Genomic DNA, 17,963 nt, shown 5'->3' with positions numbered 1-17,963 from the left:
ATTATAGTAACATCTTCTAACTGTTTCACTGCTCGCTCTTTCCCATCAGTATCTTGATTGTATAATACATTCATGATTTTATACGACTTATTTAAATAAACAATCACTTTAATTTAAGTTACCTTCGTAAAAATTAGAAAGATATCGATAATTTGTGGTCAGTAAAATCTTAGGGTTTATAAAATGTGTGTGGGTAAATAAAATACTTCCATTTACGCTTTATCACTTAAAAAGTTTAATTAAAATAACTCGTATAAGTATATCTTTTCCATGGTTAATAATTTATTCACATAAACAAAAAATTGGAACCCGTTTTAGGATATTTCGGTGATAATCAAAGCTAACACTTAATTAACAATTTTATTTAGAGTCCAATCTTCTTCATACTAGCTCCGAATGTTTAGCTCGCATATGGCCAGTCAAACTACACTTCTGTATAAAGCCTTGTCCACACTGCCCACACACGTACTTCCTATCATCCGCATGGATACGTAAATGTTCACGCAGTGTTTTTCTCCTGCCATATGACTTCATACAAATATCACATTGATACTTCTTCACATCAGAATGGCTGATAATGTGCTGCTTCAAGGCGTAGGACGTGTAAAATTTCATGTCGCACACTGAACAACCGTGTCTCCGTTCCATTAGATGATCCCTCTTTATATGAATCGTGTATCTGTGCCGATTTGGGAACGTGAGATCGCAAGCCTTACACTGCAAGCCGGGAAGTTTCACCCCGTGGACTTCCGCTAAATGCTTTTGCTTCTTATTATATCCGTTGAACGATTGATGGCAATACTGGCACTTATTCATATATTTCGACGCTGTGCCATCTAAATTCTTCAATCGTCTATGTGTCACCCTCTCGTGGTTCAATTTTTTGGCTCTAGTATCCATAACCCTTTCACAGTAGTCGCATTTGTAATTGCCGATTTCATGGATCCTGATGTGAGATCGATAAGTAGTCGGATTTATAAACCCATGGTCACACACTTCGCATACAAAATTTCTATAGTGTACATTTATGTGTGCCATTAGTAGTCTAAATTGGACAAATTCCTCTCGGCAAAATGTGCAACGTAAGATGTCGTCTTCGAACTTAAGAGGAACCATGTAATTATCAATATCGGTGTGAATTTGTCTGTTGTGTATATCTTTAAGGTGGTTCAATAAATCATCTAACATGTCCATCTTCGTATCACAGAGGGTACATCGTAGTCCAGTAATATCCAGTTTCAGAGTTAATGAGTTCAAGTGGTTTGCCCTAATTCCATTCCTTAAGGTGGACTTGTCGTGACACTCCAAGTTGTGATTTTTCAAATCCTCCGGACGTTCGTAACAGTCGGAGCAAAAACAACATGTGTATCTGTAGTCAACACAAGTTCTGATAGCCGATGCATTAGAATTATATAATACTTCAAGTACATTTTCACGAAATTTAATTTTTAATGCAGACCGCCCCATTTTCTTACAGGCAACATCACTAGATTTAACTTTCTTAATTTTTTTCTTTGTGCTATCGACTTTTTTGTCAGTTTCCGGGGTACCTAAAAATAAAAATAAATCAAAAGTTAATATTTCCTTCAATGTCACAGTATTATTCATATCACCTTGTAAATAACTTACCATGCTTCTCTTGTATATGTTCTTGCATCTCTTTTTCATGTACAAATGACAAATCACATTCTGTGCATTTAAATCCAATGCCGTTGGCATGGATAATCAAATGATCATGTAAAGTTTTATCATCTTTAAACGAACTGAGACATTCTCTATGACTTTGCTGATGATGTTTTAGTTCATCTGCTGTTAAAAATGTCATATCACAATATTCGCAGTTATAGTCCCTTTTAAGCGAGTGTTCATTTAGCGCGTGATTTTGGAGCAACTCTTCATTTTCAAAATACGCATCGCATTCACTACATATATGGAGATTATTTTCCGTTAACGTTTCATTTCGATCTTCTATTTCTTCATTTTCAGCACAATCATCTTCATTCTCCATGTCTTTACTTTTACCAATCTTTTTACGTAAGTTTTGCCTTTTATGTTTTTTTTTGTGCACTCTTAAATTATTGCTGTTCATGAAACCAGCGTGGCACACATCACATTCATAATTCCGATAATGCTTATTCATATGAAACTGCAACGTTGGGAATCTACGAAACTCCTCTTTGCAAAACACACATCTAAACTTATCGTCATCAAATTTATAGGACACCAATTGGTTTTCAATATCCTCGTATATAACTTTATCGTGACTATTTTGTAAATGATCTAGCAGGTCTTGCAGCGTTGGTGTATTTGAATTACAAATAGTGCATTTTAGATCTGTGATATCTAATTTAACAGTGTAAGGGCTCCGCACTTTCATATCTACAAGACAATTTCTTGTATGTGAATTTAAGGAGTGTTCTTTCAAATCAGCTGGTGTGGTGTAGTGGTCCGGGCAGAAACCGCATTTGTATCCTTTATCATCACAGCTTCTAATCATCGTGGCGTTCGAATACATCAAAACATTTCGAACATTAGATTGGTGCTTTTCCCTAAAGTCAAGTTGTTTTGCTCTTTCTGTTCGATTCATTTCAACTTGACTCGTTTTCAAGTTGTCTCTCTGGTGTTGCCGAGGACCTATAAACAAAATGTTCCAAGTTGTAGTTGCTTTGTGACTATGACAATTTTCAATTACGTTATGGTTGTTGCGTTTGCGAAGTGTCACAACTCACAACATTGTATTAGTCAATGAGGGTCGCGCGAAAAAACCTTTAGTTACTCGAGGGAAGGTATTCCAATGCCTGGTATTTTAATTATTATTAGTAGTCTATGGAGTTCATTGAAAATATGCGTAAATTTTTGTTCAATTAAGTTTTTCAATGAGACTCAATAGAAATAATATTTTGTTAAACTTTGTTAAATGGAACGAACCTATAGTTGTTTGATATTAATATCAGAAATATTTGATAATTAATTTCTGGAATAAATATCATGTATTATATCATATTTGATGTCAAAATAGAGATATAATAAATTCTAAAGTTCTAAATCCTGCCAAAGTAACCACAACCCAAACTTGATAGTCGCTGGTTGTCCTTATCTGTATAGGAGACATATACAGAGAAACTTTCAACTTTTCTAAACTAAGGAATGTCTGGCCGTCAGGGGCTCTTGATCTACATATTTCGTTTTGTTAGAACTGCACATTTGCTTAACATTTTTCAATTAAGAATACATTTTTATAATAATAATGACCGATACACATAATTTTAAGATTTCATTTTACTGATAAACCATTCTAAACATAATAAAGAATTTCTGAATTAAAGAACTGACGTCGATACAATTTTATGTCTATAAACTTTTATTCTTTTTAATACCAGAGACGTTACTCTAAAAATTGAAATCTGACAACTAGAATCGAATGCATTGATTACTTGTGAATAAATTATTAATTAATAAATGCGTTGTTTTTTTATTATGTATTATACTTGTCTTATTTGATCCTTAAATTTACAGAAGAAAGTGTATTACTGGGAAAGGGATTCGCCTGATGAATTTTAAAAGTGACATGTGTTTGAAGTTCGATTGACAAATGTTTCAAGTCCGTATCGATTAATTCACTTTAATCGATGTTTTTAAGCAGGTTACATCTTTTCGAAGATAAAATTGATAGACTTCAAATGTTGCCTTTTAAATTGGCTCGACTATAAAACACCCATTAACATAGGTTCAATATTAATTAATTTGGTCCATTTTAAATAAAACTATAATTTATAACTTAGAAACATTTATTTCCACGCTTGTTATAACACTATATCTTATCTTACAAAACCGACTCAAATATGTTACAGTTTAATATAACACAGTAGTGGAAAATATTTTTTTCACTGTGTGTGTTCATTGACATTAAATTTAAACTACCCGCAATGAGAACATTTTCATATAAGGATGTCCCATTATTGGTATACTAAGCGCGAAGGGACTTGGAGTTTTACTGATAACGTAAAAAATATAAACAAAAAAATTACGACAAAAAATTTTTGTAAAATTTTTCCTGAAAATCCATGTTTTCTTCTCTAGCTTCGCGCAGCCAGCAAATACCGCTTCGCTAATATAATAAGCATTTTTTTTATGAAAACATAATCTTAAACGATAGCTCACGTGCTGGTGGCAAAGTTAGGCGGGTTGCTTGTTATGGGTATATTCAAATTCAAATTCGTATGCGCATGACTCGAGAACAGCTTAACCGATTTCGAATTTTTTTTTATCTTCCTTGAAGTACGAGGATGGTTCTTATGGAGAGAAGACGTAAACATGTACCGCGGGCGATGCCGGGGCGGACCGCAAGTTAATTATAAAATTAAGTATTTAAGTATACGAGCCTACGGAGACAAACTAGCAATCGGTTTGTTTTTCTTACGATATCACTTACGAAATTTAATCAAAATATATATAAGTCGTATATCTTGTCCATGGTTACCAACTTATTCACATAAACTAGTTTAGAAACAAAAAGTGGAACCCGTTGTTTATATATATTTAATATTTCGGTGATAATCAACGCTAACGCTTAAATGAACAATTTTATTTCGACTCCAATCTTCTTCTCACTAGTTCCGAATGTTTAGCTCGCATATGGCCAGCCCAACTACACTTCTGTATAAAGCCTTGTCCACACTGCCCACACACGTACTTCCTATCATCCGCATGGATACGTAAATGTTCACGCAGTGTACTTTTCCTACCATATGACTTCATACAAATATCACATTGATACTTCTTCACACCAGAATGGCTGATCATGTGAATCTTCAAGCTGGGGGACGTGAAAAATTTCATGTCGCACACTGTACAACCGTGTCTCCGTTCCATTAGATGATCCCTCTTTATATGAATCGTGTATCTTTGCCGATTTGGGAACGTGCGATCGCAAGCCTTGCACTGCAAGCCGGGCAGTTTTACCCCGTGGACTTTCGCTAAATGCTTTTGCTTCTTAGTATATCCGTTGAACGTTTGATGGCAATACTGGCACTTATTCACATATTTCGACGCTGTGCCATCGAAATTCTTCAATCGCCCATGTGTCACCCTCTCGTGGTTCAATTTTTTGGCTCTAGTATCCATAACCCTTTCACAGTAGTCGCATTTGAAATTGCCAATTTCATGGATCCTGCGGTGAGATCGATAAATATTCTTACTTATAAACCCATGGTCACACACTTCGCATACAAAATTTCTATAGTGTACATTTATGTGTGCCATTAGTAGTCTTAATTGGACAAATTCCCGTCGACAAAATGTGCAACGTAAAATGTCGTCTTCGAACTTAAGAGGAACTATGTAATTATCAATATCGGTGTGAATTTGTCTGTTGTGTATATCTTTAAGGTGGTTCAATAAATCATCTAACATGTCCATCTCCGTATCACAGAGGGTACATCGTAGTCCAGTAATATCCAGTTTCAGAGTTAATGTGTTCATGTGTTTTGCCTTCATTCCATTCCTTAAGGTGGACTTATCGTGACACTCCAAGTTGTGATTTTTCAAATCCTCCGGACGTTCGTAACAGTCGGAGCAAAAACAACATGTGTATCTGTAGTCAACACAACTTCTGATAGCCGATGCATTAGAATTATATAATACTTCAAGTACATTTTCACGAAATTTAATTTGTAATGCAGACCGTCCCATTTTCTTACCGGCAACATCACTAGATTTAACTTTATTATTTTTTTTCTTTTTGCTATCGACTTTTTTGTTAGTTTCCGGGGTACCTAAAAATAAAAATAAATCAGAAGTTATAATTTCCATCAATGTCACAGTATTATTCATATCATCTTATAATAACTTACCATGCTTCTCTTGTATATGTTCTTGCATCTCTTTTTCATGTACAAATGACAAATCACATTCTGTGCATTTAAAACCAACGCCATTGGCATGGATAATCAAATGATCATGTAAAGTTTTATCATCTTTAAACGAACTGAGACATAAGTAGCATTGATGCTGTTTAAATTCTCTATGACTTTGCTGATGATGTTTTAGTTCATCTGCTGTTAAAAATGTCATATCACAATCTTCGCAATTATAGTCCCTTTTAAGCGAGTGTTCATTTAGCGCGTGATTTCGGAGCAACTCTTCATTTTCGAAATACGCATCGCATTCACTACATATATGGAGATTATTTTCCGTTAACGTTTCATTTCTATCTTCTATTTCTTCAATTTCAGCACAATCATCTTCATTCTCCATGTCTTTACTTTTACCAATCTTTTTACCTAGGTTTTGCCTTTTATGCGTTTTTTTGTGCCATCTTAAATTATTGTTGTTCATGAAACCAGCGTGGCACACATCACATTCATAATTCGGATAATGCTTATTCATATGAAACTGCAACGTTGGGAATGTACGAAACTCCTCTTTGCAAAACACACATCTAAACTTATCGTCATCAAATTTATAGGACACCAATTGGTTTTCAATATCCTCGTATATATCTTTATCGTGACTATTTTGTAAATGATCTAGCAGGTCTTGCAGCATTGGTGTATTTGAATTACAAATAGTGCATTTTAGATCTGTGATATCTAATTTAACAGTGTAAGGGCTCCGCACTTTCATATCTACAAGACAATTTCTTGTATGTGAATTTAAGGAGTGTTCTTTCAAATCAGCTGGTGTGGTGTATTGGTCCCGGCAGAAACCGCATTTGTATCCGTTATCATCACAGCTTCTAATCATCGTGGCGTTCGAATACATCAAAACATTTCGAACATTAGATTGGTGCTTTTCTCTAAAGTCAAGTTGTTTTGCTCTTTCTGTTCGATTCATTTCAACTTGACTCGTTTTCAAGTTGTCTCTCTGGTGTTGCCGAGGACCTATAAACAAAATGTTCCAAGTTGTAGTTGCTTTGTAATGACTATGACAATTTTCAATTACGTTTGCGAAGTGACACAACTCACAACATCGTATTAGTCAATGAGGGTCACGCGAAAAAACTCGCTTTAGTTACTCGAGGGAATGTATTCAAATGCCTGGTATTTTAATTATTATTAGTTGTCTATGGAGTTTTTCAATAAGACTCAATAGAAATAATATTTTGTTAAACTTTGTTAAATAGAAATGACCCTAATTATAGCTGTTTGATATTTATACCAGAAATATTTAATAATTAATTTCTAGAATGAATATCATGTATTATATCATAATATTTGATGTCAAAATAGAGATATAATATATTCTTATGTTCCAAATCAAACAGACATTCAGAAATTCAACAGTACTAACACACCTTTGACCGCCTCCTTGGTACAGTGGAGACGAAGAAAAAAAAATGTCTCGGTCTGGCAGGACACAGAAGGCTGATCACCTACTAGTCCCTAAAAGAAATGGATCAGAGAAACAGATGTTTGCATAATGCATCTGCCCCTTGCCCCACTTGGGGACATGGGACTTCACTTACTCACTTAACACACCTTTAAAACACCCATTAGCATAGGTTCTATAATTATTAATTTGGTCCATCTATACTAATACTATACTATATACTATAATAATATTATAAAGAGGAAAAGTTTGTAATTATGTATGTATGTATGTATGGTTTTCACGCATAAACTACTGAACCGATTTCAAAAATTCTTTCACCATTAGAAAGCTGCATGTTCACTGAGCAACATAGGCTATGTTGCATTTTGAAAAAAAATAGAGATCCTTACCAAAAATGCAATAATGTAACCCAAGGTGTAAAAAATTCCTCAATAAAAGTTCTGTCATCGCGTGCGCTGCGGAATCTATGGAAGATAGAACAAAAAAATGTTCTTCGGTATTGTAGAATGGATCAATATCTACAAGAAAGTCCGCGATACCATATGTCCATCTTCAGTAGTTATGTTACTACAACAACTTTTTTACGTTTTCAAAGTAAATAGAAGTGCCGACAGTAATCAAACCATGTTATCCATACACATATATTAATGCTTATCCCATTAAATGATGTTTTATTATAGACTGTTTCAATACCAGCAAAATATTTTTTAAATGAAAAGAAATGGATATTCCATTCAAAAGATATAACGAATTTTTAAAAGTGTCAATCTACAGAAAATAGTAGGTATACTGTTCAATACAATGAGCAGGCCGTAGTGCGGGACGGGGTAAAGGTGATTTTCATGTGATTAAAAATTAAACCTATAGTCCGACCTATAGTAGACTTTTCACTGTCACGATATCGCTATCTAGGCGGGTGAAACCGCAGGGCATTGCTAGTTTTAAATAAAACTATAATTTATAATTTAGAAACATTTATATTTATGCTTGCATCGTAATCACACTATCTTATCTTACAAAACCGACTCAAATATGTTACAGTTTAATATAATACAGTAGTGGAAAATATTTTTTTCACTGTGTGTGTTCATTGAGATTAAATTATAAAACTTATTGGTTGGTATTATTGGATACAAAAAAAAATTAAATCAATCGCGAATAGTATTTTTAAACTACCCGCAATGACTACATTTATAGGACACCTATAAATGTGCAATTCATTTTTAGCTATAACCACACCCCGGACACTCCATACAAAATGATCGTTTTGACAGTCACACTGTAGAGACTGCAAATGTGTGTGTTAACGCTTTATGGTTGGCACATTTGTGACTAGCGTAAAAAAAAATTCGCGTTTTTCTGATGAAATACATCCGTAAACAGCACAATATCTAACCATTTTCTACGAAAAACGATAATCACAAATCCAAAATAATAAAATTACTTTAAGTCAATTTGATTAATGTTGTCAATCTTCGTTGCGTATCGTCCTTGCAGAAAAATATGGCCCATTTTATGTCTGATCGCGCGGGGGTGAGGTAAGTTTAATTTTGGCGGGAGGCGGAGAGTGTCCGTTCTGTAGCGTTTAGCTACTATTATGTATTCTGTGCTATAACATAAAAATGAATCGCAAATTGCTAAGCGCATAACTCGAGATCGGCTGAACCGATTTCGTTCTTTTTTTTTAATATTCCTTAAAGTACGGGAATGGTCCTTATGGAGAGAAAACGTAAACATATACCGTAAGTTAATTATAAAATTAAGTATTTAAGTATACGTGCCTACGGAGACACTAGCCCTCGGTTTTCTTTTTACATTTTGAAAATTGCATTTATATAATTTTATGTGTTAATATTTATTTCACTTGAATTATGATTACCGAATTTTCACTCGTTTTTTGCTTTATTGATTACTAGCTGCTCCGCGCGGTTTCACCCCCGTGGCTCCACCCCTGTTGCCCGTAGAGTGATGAAATATAGCCTATAACCTTCCTCGATAAATCGGCTATCTAACACCGAAAGAATTTTTCAAATCGGACCAGTAGTTCCCGAGATTAGTGCGTTCAAACAAACAAACAAACAAACTCTTCAGCTTTATAATATTAGTATAGATTAAGAATTTTCTATTTGCCAAAACAGTAACTGTCCTACGCATGTTCTAGTCACATTTTATTATAATGAAATTGAAAAAATTCAAAACGAAAACTCATTGACACCTTCTAGCTTATAAAAGAAAGTACTCGTCTAAATTCAAGTCCTATTTATTCACATTGAAATGAATAAATAAGTCTCGCCTTTGCTCCATTTATTAAAAAATATTAAACAATAGAATTTCAATGCGTTTGCACAAAGAAAACTTAGTATAAGCAAGTAGAAAGGAACGACAATTTTTCTAAATGAAGAATTATTTATTTTTTTACTGTTATTTGAATGCAAGTTCTCATCCGTCAAAGTTTATTCTGTAATTACACCCACAAACAAAAGCACTTATCATTCTTAAACGCCCAAACAAACGCTTAAACCACCTCCCCATGTTTGCTCTTCACATGGCTCTTCCACGTGCTCTTCTGCACGAACGCCTGTTCACAATACTGACATTTGAACCTTCTATCATTCGCGTGTATCCGTAAATGCAATCTCAACGTATCCTGCCTCCCATACGACTTCAAGCACACATCACACTGGTAATTCTTTAACCTAGTGTGCGTCACGCTATGGTCCTTTAGCGTTCTGCTCGTGAAGAACTTTTTACCGCAAGCCTCACAGCTAAACTTCCTCTCCATCAAGTGGTCCCTCTTCATGTGAACCCAGTACGCCCTCTGGTGCATAAAGGTCTTGTCACACGGTTCACACTTGAGCGTCGCGTGCCCGTGCTCTTCAACGACATGCCGCTCTTTCGCTCTGTACGATACGAAGACCAAATTGCAACTGCCGCATCTGTACACGATTTTCTTCGTATGTACCGTTCTGACATGCGACTGTTTCTTCACTAGCGTATCGAATACCTTTTGGCACAGGTTGCATTCGAAGACACCTAGCTTGTGGTTCCTCGCGTGGGCGGAGAGACGCCGTCGCGTTATGAACGCAGAGTCACAATTGTCGCATACATAGTTCCGCACGTGGGACGACATATGTTCGAACAGCGGTTTGAATCGATTGAATCTGTTCAGACATATATAGCACGACAACACTCCGCTGTTAAACTTGAACGGCACAATTTGATTTTTGATATCGGTGTGCAACGTTTTTCCGTGTTCGTTTACCAGGTGTTCGACCAAGCGATCCAAAGTATCAATGTCGCTATTGCAAATGGTACAACGCAAGCTTGTTATATCCAATTTCAGAGTAAATCTACTTAAGTCTCGTATTCCAGCGAAAAATGCATCTTCAATTCCTTCGTGCGATTCTAGGCTATGTTTTTTCAGATCAGCGGGATCGGGGTATTCTTTGTCGCAATAAGCGCATGCGAAGCCAATTCGACGGTAAGCGCGAAACATTGTTGCGTTCGAGCACTTAAGTATTTCTCGTATATTCACAAAATGTTTATATATCGCTTCTTTCCCAACAGTAAGACCTCTAATCCTGACCGTTGCTTCATTACTATCAAGATTTTGCGGTACATCCTTAGCGGTTTCCTTTTTCCGATTGGCTTCACTCCGACCACCTATAAAGGAAAGCGCTATTAATTCTCTGTCTTCTTCAACCTACTTTACTCGGATTGTTTAACATAAAATGTTACGTTAGTATCAGTTAAGTTTAACGTCTTGACCGTGTTTAGCCCGCATGTGTCCCCTCCAGCTACATTTTTGTACAAACGCGAGACCGCAGACGTCACACTTATACCGTCTATCGTCGGCGTGGATCCTCAAATGTTCGAGCAAGGTCCACTTGCGGCCGTACGACTTCAGGCAAACATCGCACTTGTATTCCCGGAGTCCCAAGTGTTTCACCATATGGTCCTTCAACTGACTGGACGTATAAAACGTCTTATCGCACTGTTTACATGGATGCCGCCTCTCCAGTAGATGGTCGCGTTTCATGTGAACGTTATACTGCCTTCGCGTGGTGAAGCTGCGATCGCACGCCGTACATTTGAGCGCCAAGACTACACCGTGTACCTGGTTAATGTGCCTTTGCTTCTGGCGGTAGTCTTTGAACGTCTCCTCGCAAAACCCGCACTTATTCAAAAACTTATTACCGTGAACGGACTTCATGTGCGACTTGCGGTTTTCCATCGTGGAGAACACTTTCTCGCAGTGGTCACATTTGAACGTGCCGGTCAAATGTGACCGATAGTGAAGTTTCAACTGTTTGCTGTACACGAATCCCACATCGCAGATCTCACAAACGAAATTCCTGATATGTACATTCATGTGCGCTAAGAGCATTTTGAACGCAGAAAACGTGTTCAAACAGATGAAGCATTTCAACTCGCTATCGTTATCGAATTTAAAGGGCACTATATGGTTTTTGATATCTGTATAGATAATCTTTTGGTGCTCGTTTACAAGATGTTCTATGAGAGCGTCTAAATCGTCGATACGTCTTTTACATATATTACATTGCAACGACGTTATATCTAGCTTGATATGGTATGCGCTTTTATCAAATTTCTTTGTGAAGCATGCGTTTTTGATGCCCTCGTGCGTGTCTGTGGTGTGCGTCTTCAAATCGGACGGGTGTAAGTATTGTTCTGAGCAATAACAACAGGAATACCCCTTCCCGGCGTAACATCTAATCGGTGTCGCATTGGACCACCGTAAAATCTCACCAATGTTATTTAAATGTTTTCTTAATTCGTTTGAAGTATTGTGACTGGATACAGAGAGGTGCTTTTGTATTTTTCCGGATAATGCTTTCCCATTAACGTTACCCTCCCGTTGTTCACCTATAAAGAAAACGTTTCACTTTATTTTCGTTGAGATTTTTTTTTATTTTAGTATCATTTTAATCTGATATTTATTGTGTATGATTCTCACATAGTTACATAGATTTTATCACAAGTTAGGTATATGTCAAGATTTGGTACATTTCACACTAGTCTCATGATATTCGAAGGTCTCGTGTACCTTTATTTGAAATAATACCTTCATTACACGATATATAAGAATTAGCAATTTACGGCAAATTATGAAAATTTTGTCATAGAACTGTCCTTAGCTTTATAATATTAGAATTCAATTTTATAATTTTCCATTTCTGAAACGAGACAATTATAACGAGTTTTACAGTTAATAATGGCGATCTATAGTCAATCAAAATGTTTAAATTTCCTTAAATCTTAGAAAGAAACATTTCTAATAATGATTCTCTGGTAACAGACAATAAGTGCAATTTACCATGTGCATTGGAAATTAATAACTCCAATTAGTCAAAGAAATTAATTGTAATAAAAACTGTTTTAATGTAATCTCCAAAAAAGAAATTTATCCTGTATAAATCATTAAAAAAGACGTTTTATAATATTATATATGTATACTAAGATAGACAAATTGCATTGTTATTTTGTAAGATTTTTATTGTATGTGACCAAAAAAAGTTTTTTTATTTAATTAAGTTTAAGTTTAAAAAAAAATGGGTCAATTATTTTCATTTTTAAACTAATGCAGCAAGATAGTTGTCATAAGTTTCATATCTCCAATAAATAAGCAGGTTTTAATGTGCTTTGTCCAAAATTAGAAGTACGTGAGTAACATCGTTCAAAAAAAATACCAGACCTTCTGGTTTTAATAAAACAGATTAAATAATAAAAACACAAAATATCATTAATAATCGTATATTTTTTTAAATTTATTTTCCATTGACATTGCTTCTACGTATCGATTATTTTTAACAATTAAAACAGTACTCTTTCGCGCCTTACCTTTATGTACATTTATGAAATACTAGCTGTCCGCCCCGGCTTCGCCCGTGGTACATAATATTTACGTTTTCTCTACATAAGAACCATCCTCGTACTTCAAGGAATATAATAAAAAAAGAATTATCGAAATCGGTTCAGCCGTTCTTGAGTTATGCGCTTACCAACACATTTTGCGATTCATCTTTATATATAAGAGATGTAGGTAATAAAAAAGGTATGTACAAGTTAATTATACGATGGAAGCTATTTCGATTCGGCAATAAAAGAAAAAATAAAATATCGCTTGCTGTTAATTAAAAGAAAAACATGTTGGGCCGATTTCAATGTGTTCGTTGTCGTCAGGAGAAGAATGTTATGAAGGAAAAACTCAAGAAATTTGCGCCAAAAAAGAGCGTGTGTGCCGAACACACGTGTCAGATGTTAAACTTCGTTGGCAAGATTCATAGATATCAAAATCGTCGCCTTACTCCATGGCGTGACGGTATTGCCATGATGCGACCTCGAAATTTTACTCTCAACTCTCCTAAAGAAGTTTAACAGTTCGCGCGAATACAGACGGTCTTTCGGGTCAGCAGCGGTCATAGGTACTACAAGTCCTCCCCATGTTTAGTTCGCATGTGACTACGCCAACTACACTTCTGAACGAACGCCTGTCCACAATGTTCACACTTAAACCGCCTGTCATCTTCGTGTATGCGCATGTGTTCGCGCAGCGTCTTCCGGCGTCCGTACGCCTTGTGGCACACGTCACACTCAAACGTTCTAACACCCGTGTGTTTCAACATATGATCTTTCAGTTCTTGATTCTGAAAGAAATTCATATCGCACAGTGTACACGCGAACCGCCTTTCCACCAAATGATCCCGCTTCGTATGTATTCTCAAGCTGTTCTGTGATGCAAATGTTTTGTCACAGGCTTGACACTTGATGGCCACTTTTTTCATACCGTGAACGTCGATCTGGTGTTTCAGTTTGCGGCGATGCGAAGTGAACAACTCTTTACAGTACCCACACCTGTTCATCTTATTCGCGAAAATGTGTACCGCCTTTTCATGCATTTTCTTATTGCGTTGGTTAGAGAATACTTTGGCACAGAACTCGCATGGAAACGACCCGATTTCGTGGCCGCTGGAATGGTTCTTCAGCATTGCGCTGTTGACAAATCCGGCGTTGCACGTCTCACATATATAATTACGAAAGTGTACGCTCATGTGCTCTAGTAAACCCTTGAACCTAACGTACACTTGTAGGCAAATAGCACAACGAAGAGTGTCTGTATCGAACTTGAACGGCACTATATGATTTTTTATATCCGTAAACATTTTGATTTCGTGATTTTTAATCAAATGACCTATCAATTTATCTACGCTTTCAATCCCTTCTTCGCATAGGTTACATTTCAGGGCCGTTATGTCCAACTTCACAAGATACTTGGACATATCGACTCCCTTCATAAACTCCTTTTTACAGCTAGTACTATGTCCATTTATGGTGTGCTCTTTTAAAACAGCCGGTTCTGCGAACTGCTCATCGCAGAAGCAACAAGCATAACCTTTGCCACCATAACAACGTATGGGTGTTGCGTTTGTACACTCCAAAATTGCCCGAATATTAAAACGATGTTTAACAATATCCCTCTGTATTATTTCCGGCACCTCTTCGGTAAATTCGTTCTTGCATACGATAGTTATCATCCGCTTTACTAACTTTGGCTCAGTTTTAGAGTTCCTTGGGACATTTATACGTTGTATACCTACAAAGAAAAACAGGAGTTATTGACGGACATGATATCTACAGTTCTGGTGCCATTAGGCGCGGTCAAGAGTATGTCATAAAAACTTGAGGAATCAATAATATAAATAACTCTTTCATTTTAGTGGAAACTAAAATGAAAGAGTTCACTTAAAAAAAATTGTAGATATGTAATAATAATGACTCTGAATATGTAAAAAATAATAATGACTCTTTTTAAACTTATAGGTAAAAGATTCTCTTTTCAAAGTACATCTCGTTACACAAAGTCTCATAAATCTTTTTAAGGACCTAAAATAGCGAATTACATATAATAAGAATTCAATATTTTGTGACCTCAATTAATACATGGATTCATAAAACATATTACTGTTATAAGTTAAGTTTCTATGACCAAATAAAATGATTATAAGTGTATCAGAAACAAGGGTGCAACCGTACGTTGAAGCTTTTGAACGTAAAAATTTATTCCATGACCAAATATTTAAATCTATTTTCATTGCCTTGTATGTGTCACAAGAATAAATGTATGATATTGCTCTTATCCACATATAATGTGTTGAAGCTATGTATACAGTTATATTCTTTGCCTGTTCTCTACTTCATGTAGTATATAATGGTATTTATTGCCTTTTGTCTGACAAGCTGGATATGCTAAGTAATGTCCGAGCATAAGATTCTACGGACTCCTTTATCATTGTTCTCATTTGTGACAAATTCTTTGAAGCAATACATTTATTTGCAGAAATTATATGAGAGTAAAGGTCATGATCACTACATAGTATAAAACAAAGTCGCTTTCTCTGTTCCTACGTCCATGCTACGTGCATGCTTTTAAATCTTTGAAACTACGCAACGGATTTTGATGCGGTATTTTTAAAAGATAGCGATTCAAGAGGGAGGTTTAAGGTATAAGGTTTTAGACAAAGCGGGCGAAGCCGCGGGCGGTCAGCTAGTAAAATATAAGGCTCGTTGATGATGCCGCAGGTATATTGGCAAATCCACGTCGTTGTGTCTTTCAAAAACATGTTTACAGTACATAGCTTGTCTACGCTGTTTTTAATTTAAATTTGATTTGTAAATCAATAAGTATACTTATAAAATACTAGCTTTCCGCCCGCGGCTTCGCCCGCGTTTTCAAAGAAAAACCCGTTCCCGTAGGATTTCCGGGATAAAACCTATCCTATGTCCTTTCTCGAGTATCAAAATATCTCCAAAATATCTCTATACCAAATTTCATGCAAATTGGTTCAGTAGTTAAGGCGTGATTGAGTAACAGACAGACAGACAGAGTTACTTTCGCATTTATAATATTAGTATGGATGTTACTCTTTGTAATAGTTTATAGGTAAGCATGAAACCGGCAAAACTGATTTCTTAGACACGACTATCTTTAATTCAATCAATATCACACGAAGAAAATTTTGGTTCCGGAATAATAAACAGAAATCCAAAAGGAGATAAATTCAAACACAATGTTCTTTATGTTATATAATGTAATGTACGATACAATATTACAAAATCACATCACAACACTTCACTTCACTTATAATCCGAACAGGAGAAAGGAAGTTCTAGAGAAACGCATTCATCTTAGGCCATATCTTGGCTTACCATCAGGCGAGATCATGGTCAAGCGCTGCCCTCTTGTATCTTAGACTACATATATAAACTGACGTAGAAGCTGTCTGCGAACAAGCTAGCAGTTAAAGCCGTTCCGCCTTAGATAAAAGATAGGATATACATTTAAACCATTAGCCGAAAAGAGATAGCAACGTACCCGACTAAACGCAACCCGGCTTATAGCTAACTTCAGACAGAACGCCTCAGTTTATAAATGTATTCAAGTATTTTACAAGTTTATATACACTTCACTTTGCCATACCAGCTATTACCGGCGCTTTAGTAATACCATGATTCTTCTTCATATGTTTCCGCCTGCTATTCTGCGTTGCGTACGCTTTACTGCACACGTCACATTTAAACTTCCTCTCGTTCGTGTGCGTCGCTAGATAATGCCCGAGCATATGCCGCTTTATAAAGAATCCCATGCTACACACTGAACAGGCGTATGGCCGTTCTTTTAGGTGTACACTGCGCATGTGCAGCACCAAATTCGACTTAAGGTTAAACTTTTTATCGCACATATCACATTTGATGCCTTCAACGTTGTGAACTTGGGACATATGCCGAGTTTTCTGGTAGTAATTCTTGAACCGGGCCTTGCAAATTTGGCACACGCTATCCCCGGCTATTCCTTTATGTTCTGTATTCACGTGCGCTTTCTTCTTCGACTCAGCGGCGAACACTTGTCCACAATGCCGGCACGGAAAGCTGGATTTCTTCTTGACATGCGTTGTTTCGTGACGATTGAGCCGAAAGCTGTTGACGAACCCCGCCCCACATATGGTGCATATAAAGTTCCTGTAGTGTTCGTTCATGTGCTGCATCAGCAGCTTCATGTTGTGGAATATCTCATTGCAGAGACAGCAGTTGATTTGCTGTTCGTTCGTCAGTTTGAACGGCTGGAAGTAATCCGTGACGTCGAGGTAATATTTCTTGTCGTGAACAATGACTAGATGGTTGGTTAGGGCCGCTATTGAGTCCATGGGGGAATCGCACAGCGTGCATTTGAGATCGACTATATCTAGGAACGCTACGAAGCTGCTCATGCCCGATCCCGCCTTGTACGACGGTTTCTCTTTGCCGTGATCGTAATGCGTGTGTCGCCTCAACTCGTGGGGATCGGGGTATGCTTTGAAGCAGTACGCGCATATATAGCCGGCGTCGTTGCGATCTTTGAACGGCGTAATGTTCGAGTGAGTGAGCAATATGTTCAAGTTGTGCCACTGTTTTTGCATCTCCGACAGATGCCGTTCGCGGTAAACAATATCGTCAACGTGCTCACTCGGCTCGCACTCACTCTCTTCCAATATCGTCCGTTTTCGTCTTTTCCGCGCTCCAGTGCGGCCTATAAAAGAAAAATAGCTGTTTGACTCGCCGTTTCGGTATCACAA

At 36.6% G+C, this 17,963-nt stretch overlaps 3 protein-coding genes across 13 annotated transcripts in view; all 3 read right to left on the bottom strand.

Annotated features, from left to right (window-relative positions):
- LOC149896195 (zinc finger protein 639-like) overlaps window positions 1-17,963 on the bottom strand; it is a 79,825-nt gene that overhangs the window by 21,245 nt on the left and 40,617 nt on the right. Inside the window, exon 5 of one of the 11 annotated variants that reach the window (XM_090117927.1) lies at window positions 5,839-6,881. The exons of 6 other annotated variants lie outside the window; for them this stretch is intronic. In XM_090117927.1, the coding sequence (XP_089974053.1) occupies window positions 5,839-6,881 (1,043 nt within the window). 4 more of the 11 variants (XM_090117919.1, XM_090117922.1, XM_090117917.1 and 1 more) reach the window with 4 other exon arrangements.
- On the bottom strand, window positions 38-2,810 carry LOC149896199 (uncharacterized). Its single transcript, XM_090118285.1, has 2 exons — window positions 1,630-2,810; window positions 38-1,550 (listed from the first exon to the last, which is right to left on the bottom strand). The coding sequence occupies exons 1-2, from the start codon at window positions 2,585-2,587 to the stop codon at window positions 382-384; spliced, it is 2,127 nt and encodes a 708-aa protein (XP_089974411.1). The 5' UTR covers window positions 2,588-2,810; the 3' UTR covers window positions 38-381.
- Window positions 3,831-5,832, bottom strand: LOC149896198 (zinc finger protein 711-like). Its single transcript, XM_090117951.1, has one exon. It carries the CDS (start codon window positions 5,830-5,832, stop codon window positions 4,585-4,587), a length of 1,248 nt encoding a protein of 415 aa, XP_089974077.1. The 3' UTR covers window positions 3,831-4,584.

The sequence above is a fragment of the Colias eurytheme genome, chromosome 29 (assembly GCF_061535395.1).
Source record: "Colias eurytheme isolate Ceu_HAF_F1 chromosome 29, ilColEury1 Martin Lab GWU primary, whole genome shotgun sequence".
In the NCBI taxonomy this organism is placed as follows: domain Eukaryota; kingdom Metazoa; phylum Arthropoda; class Insecta; order Lepidoptera; family Pieridae; genus Colias; species Colias eurytheme.
The sequence above is the reverse complement of the archived record's forward strand: the minus strand, read 5'-3'. Positions and strand labels throughout refer to the sequence as shown.

What these genes read in the sequence shown, in the direction of transcription:
- LOC149896199 (XM_090118285.1), bottom strand. Translation starts at nt 2,587, where the DNA reads ATGAATCGAACAGAAAGAGCAAAACAACTTGACTTTAGGGAAAAGCAC. An exon ending in ACATATACAAGAGAAGCATG is followed by an intron (nt 1,551 to 1,629) that starts GTAAGTTATTTA and finishes TTTTATTTTTAG; the next exon opens with GTACCCCGGAAACTGACAAA.
- LOC149896198 (XM_090117951.1), bottom strand. Translation starts at nt 5,832, where the DNA reads ATGAATAATACTGTGACATTGATGGAAATTATAACTTCTGATTTATTT.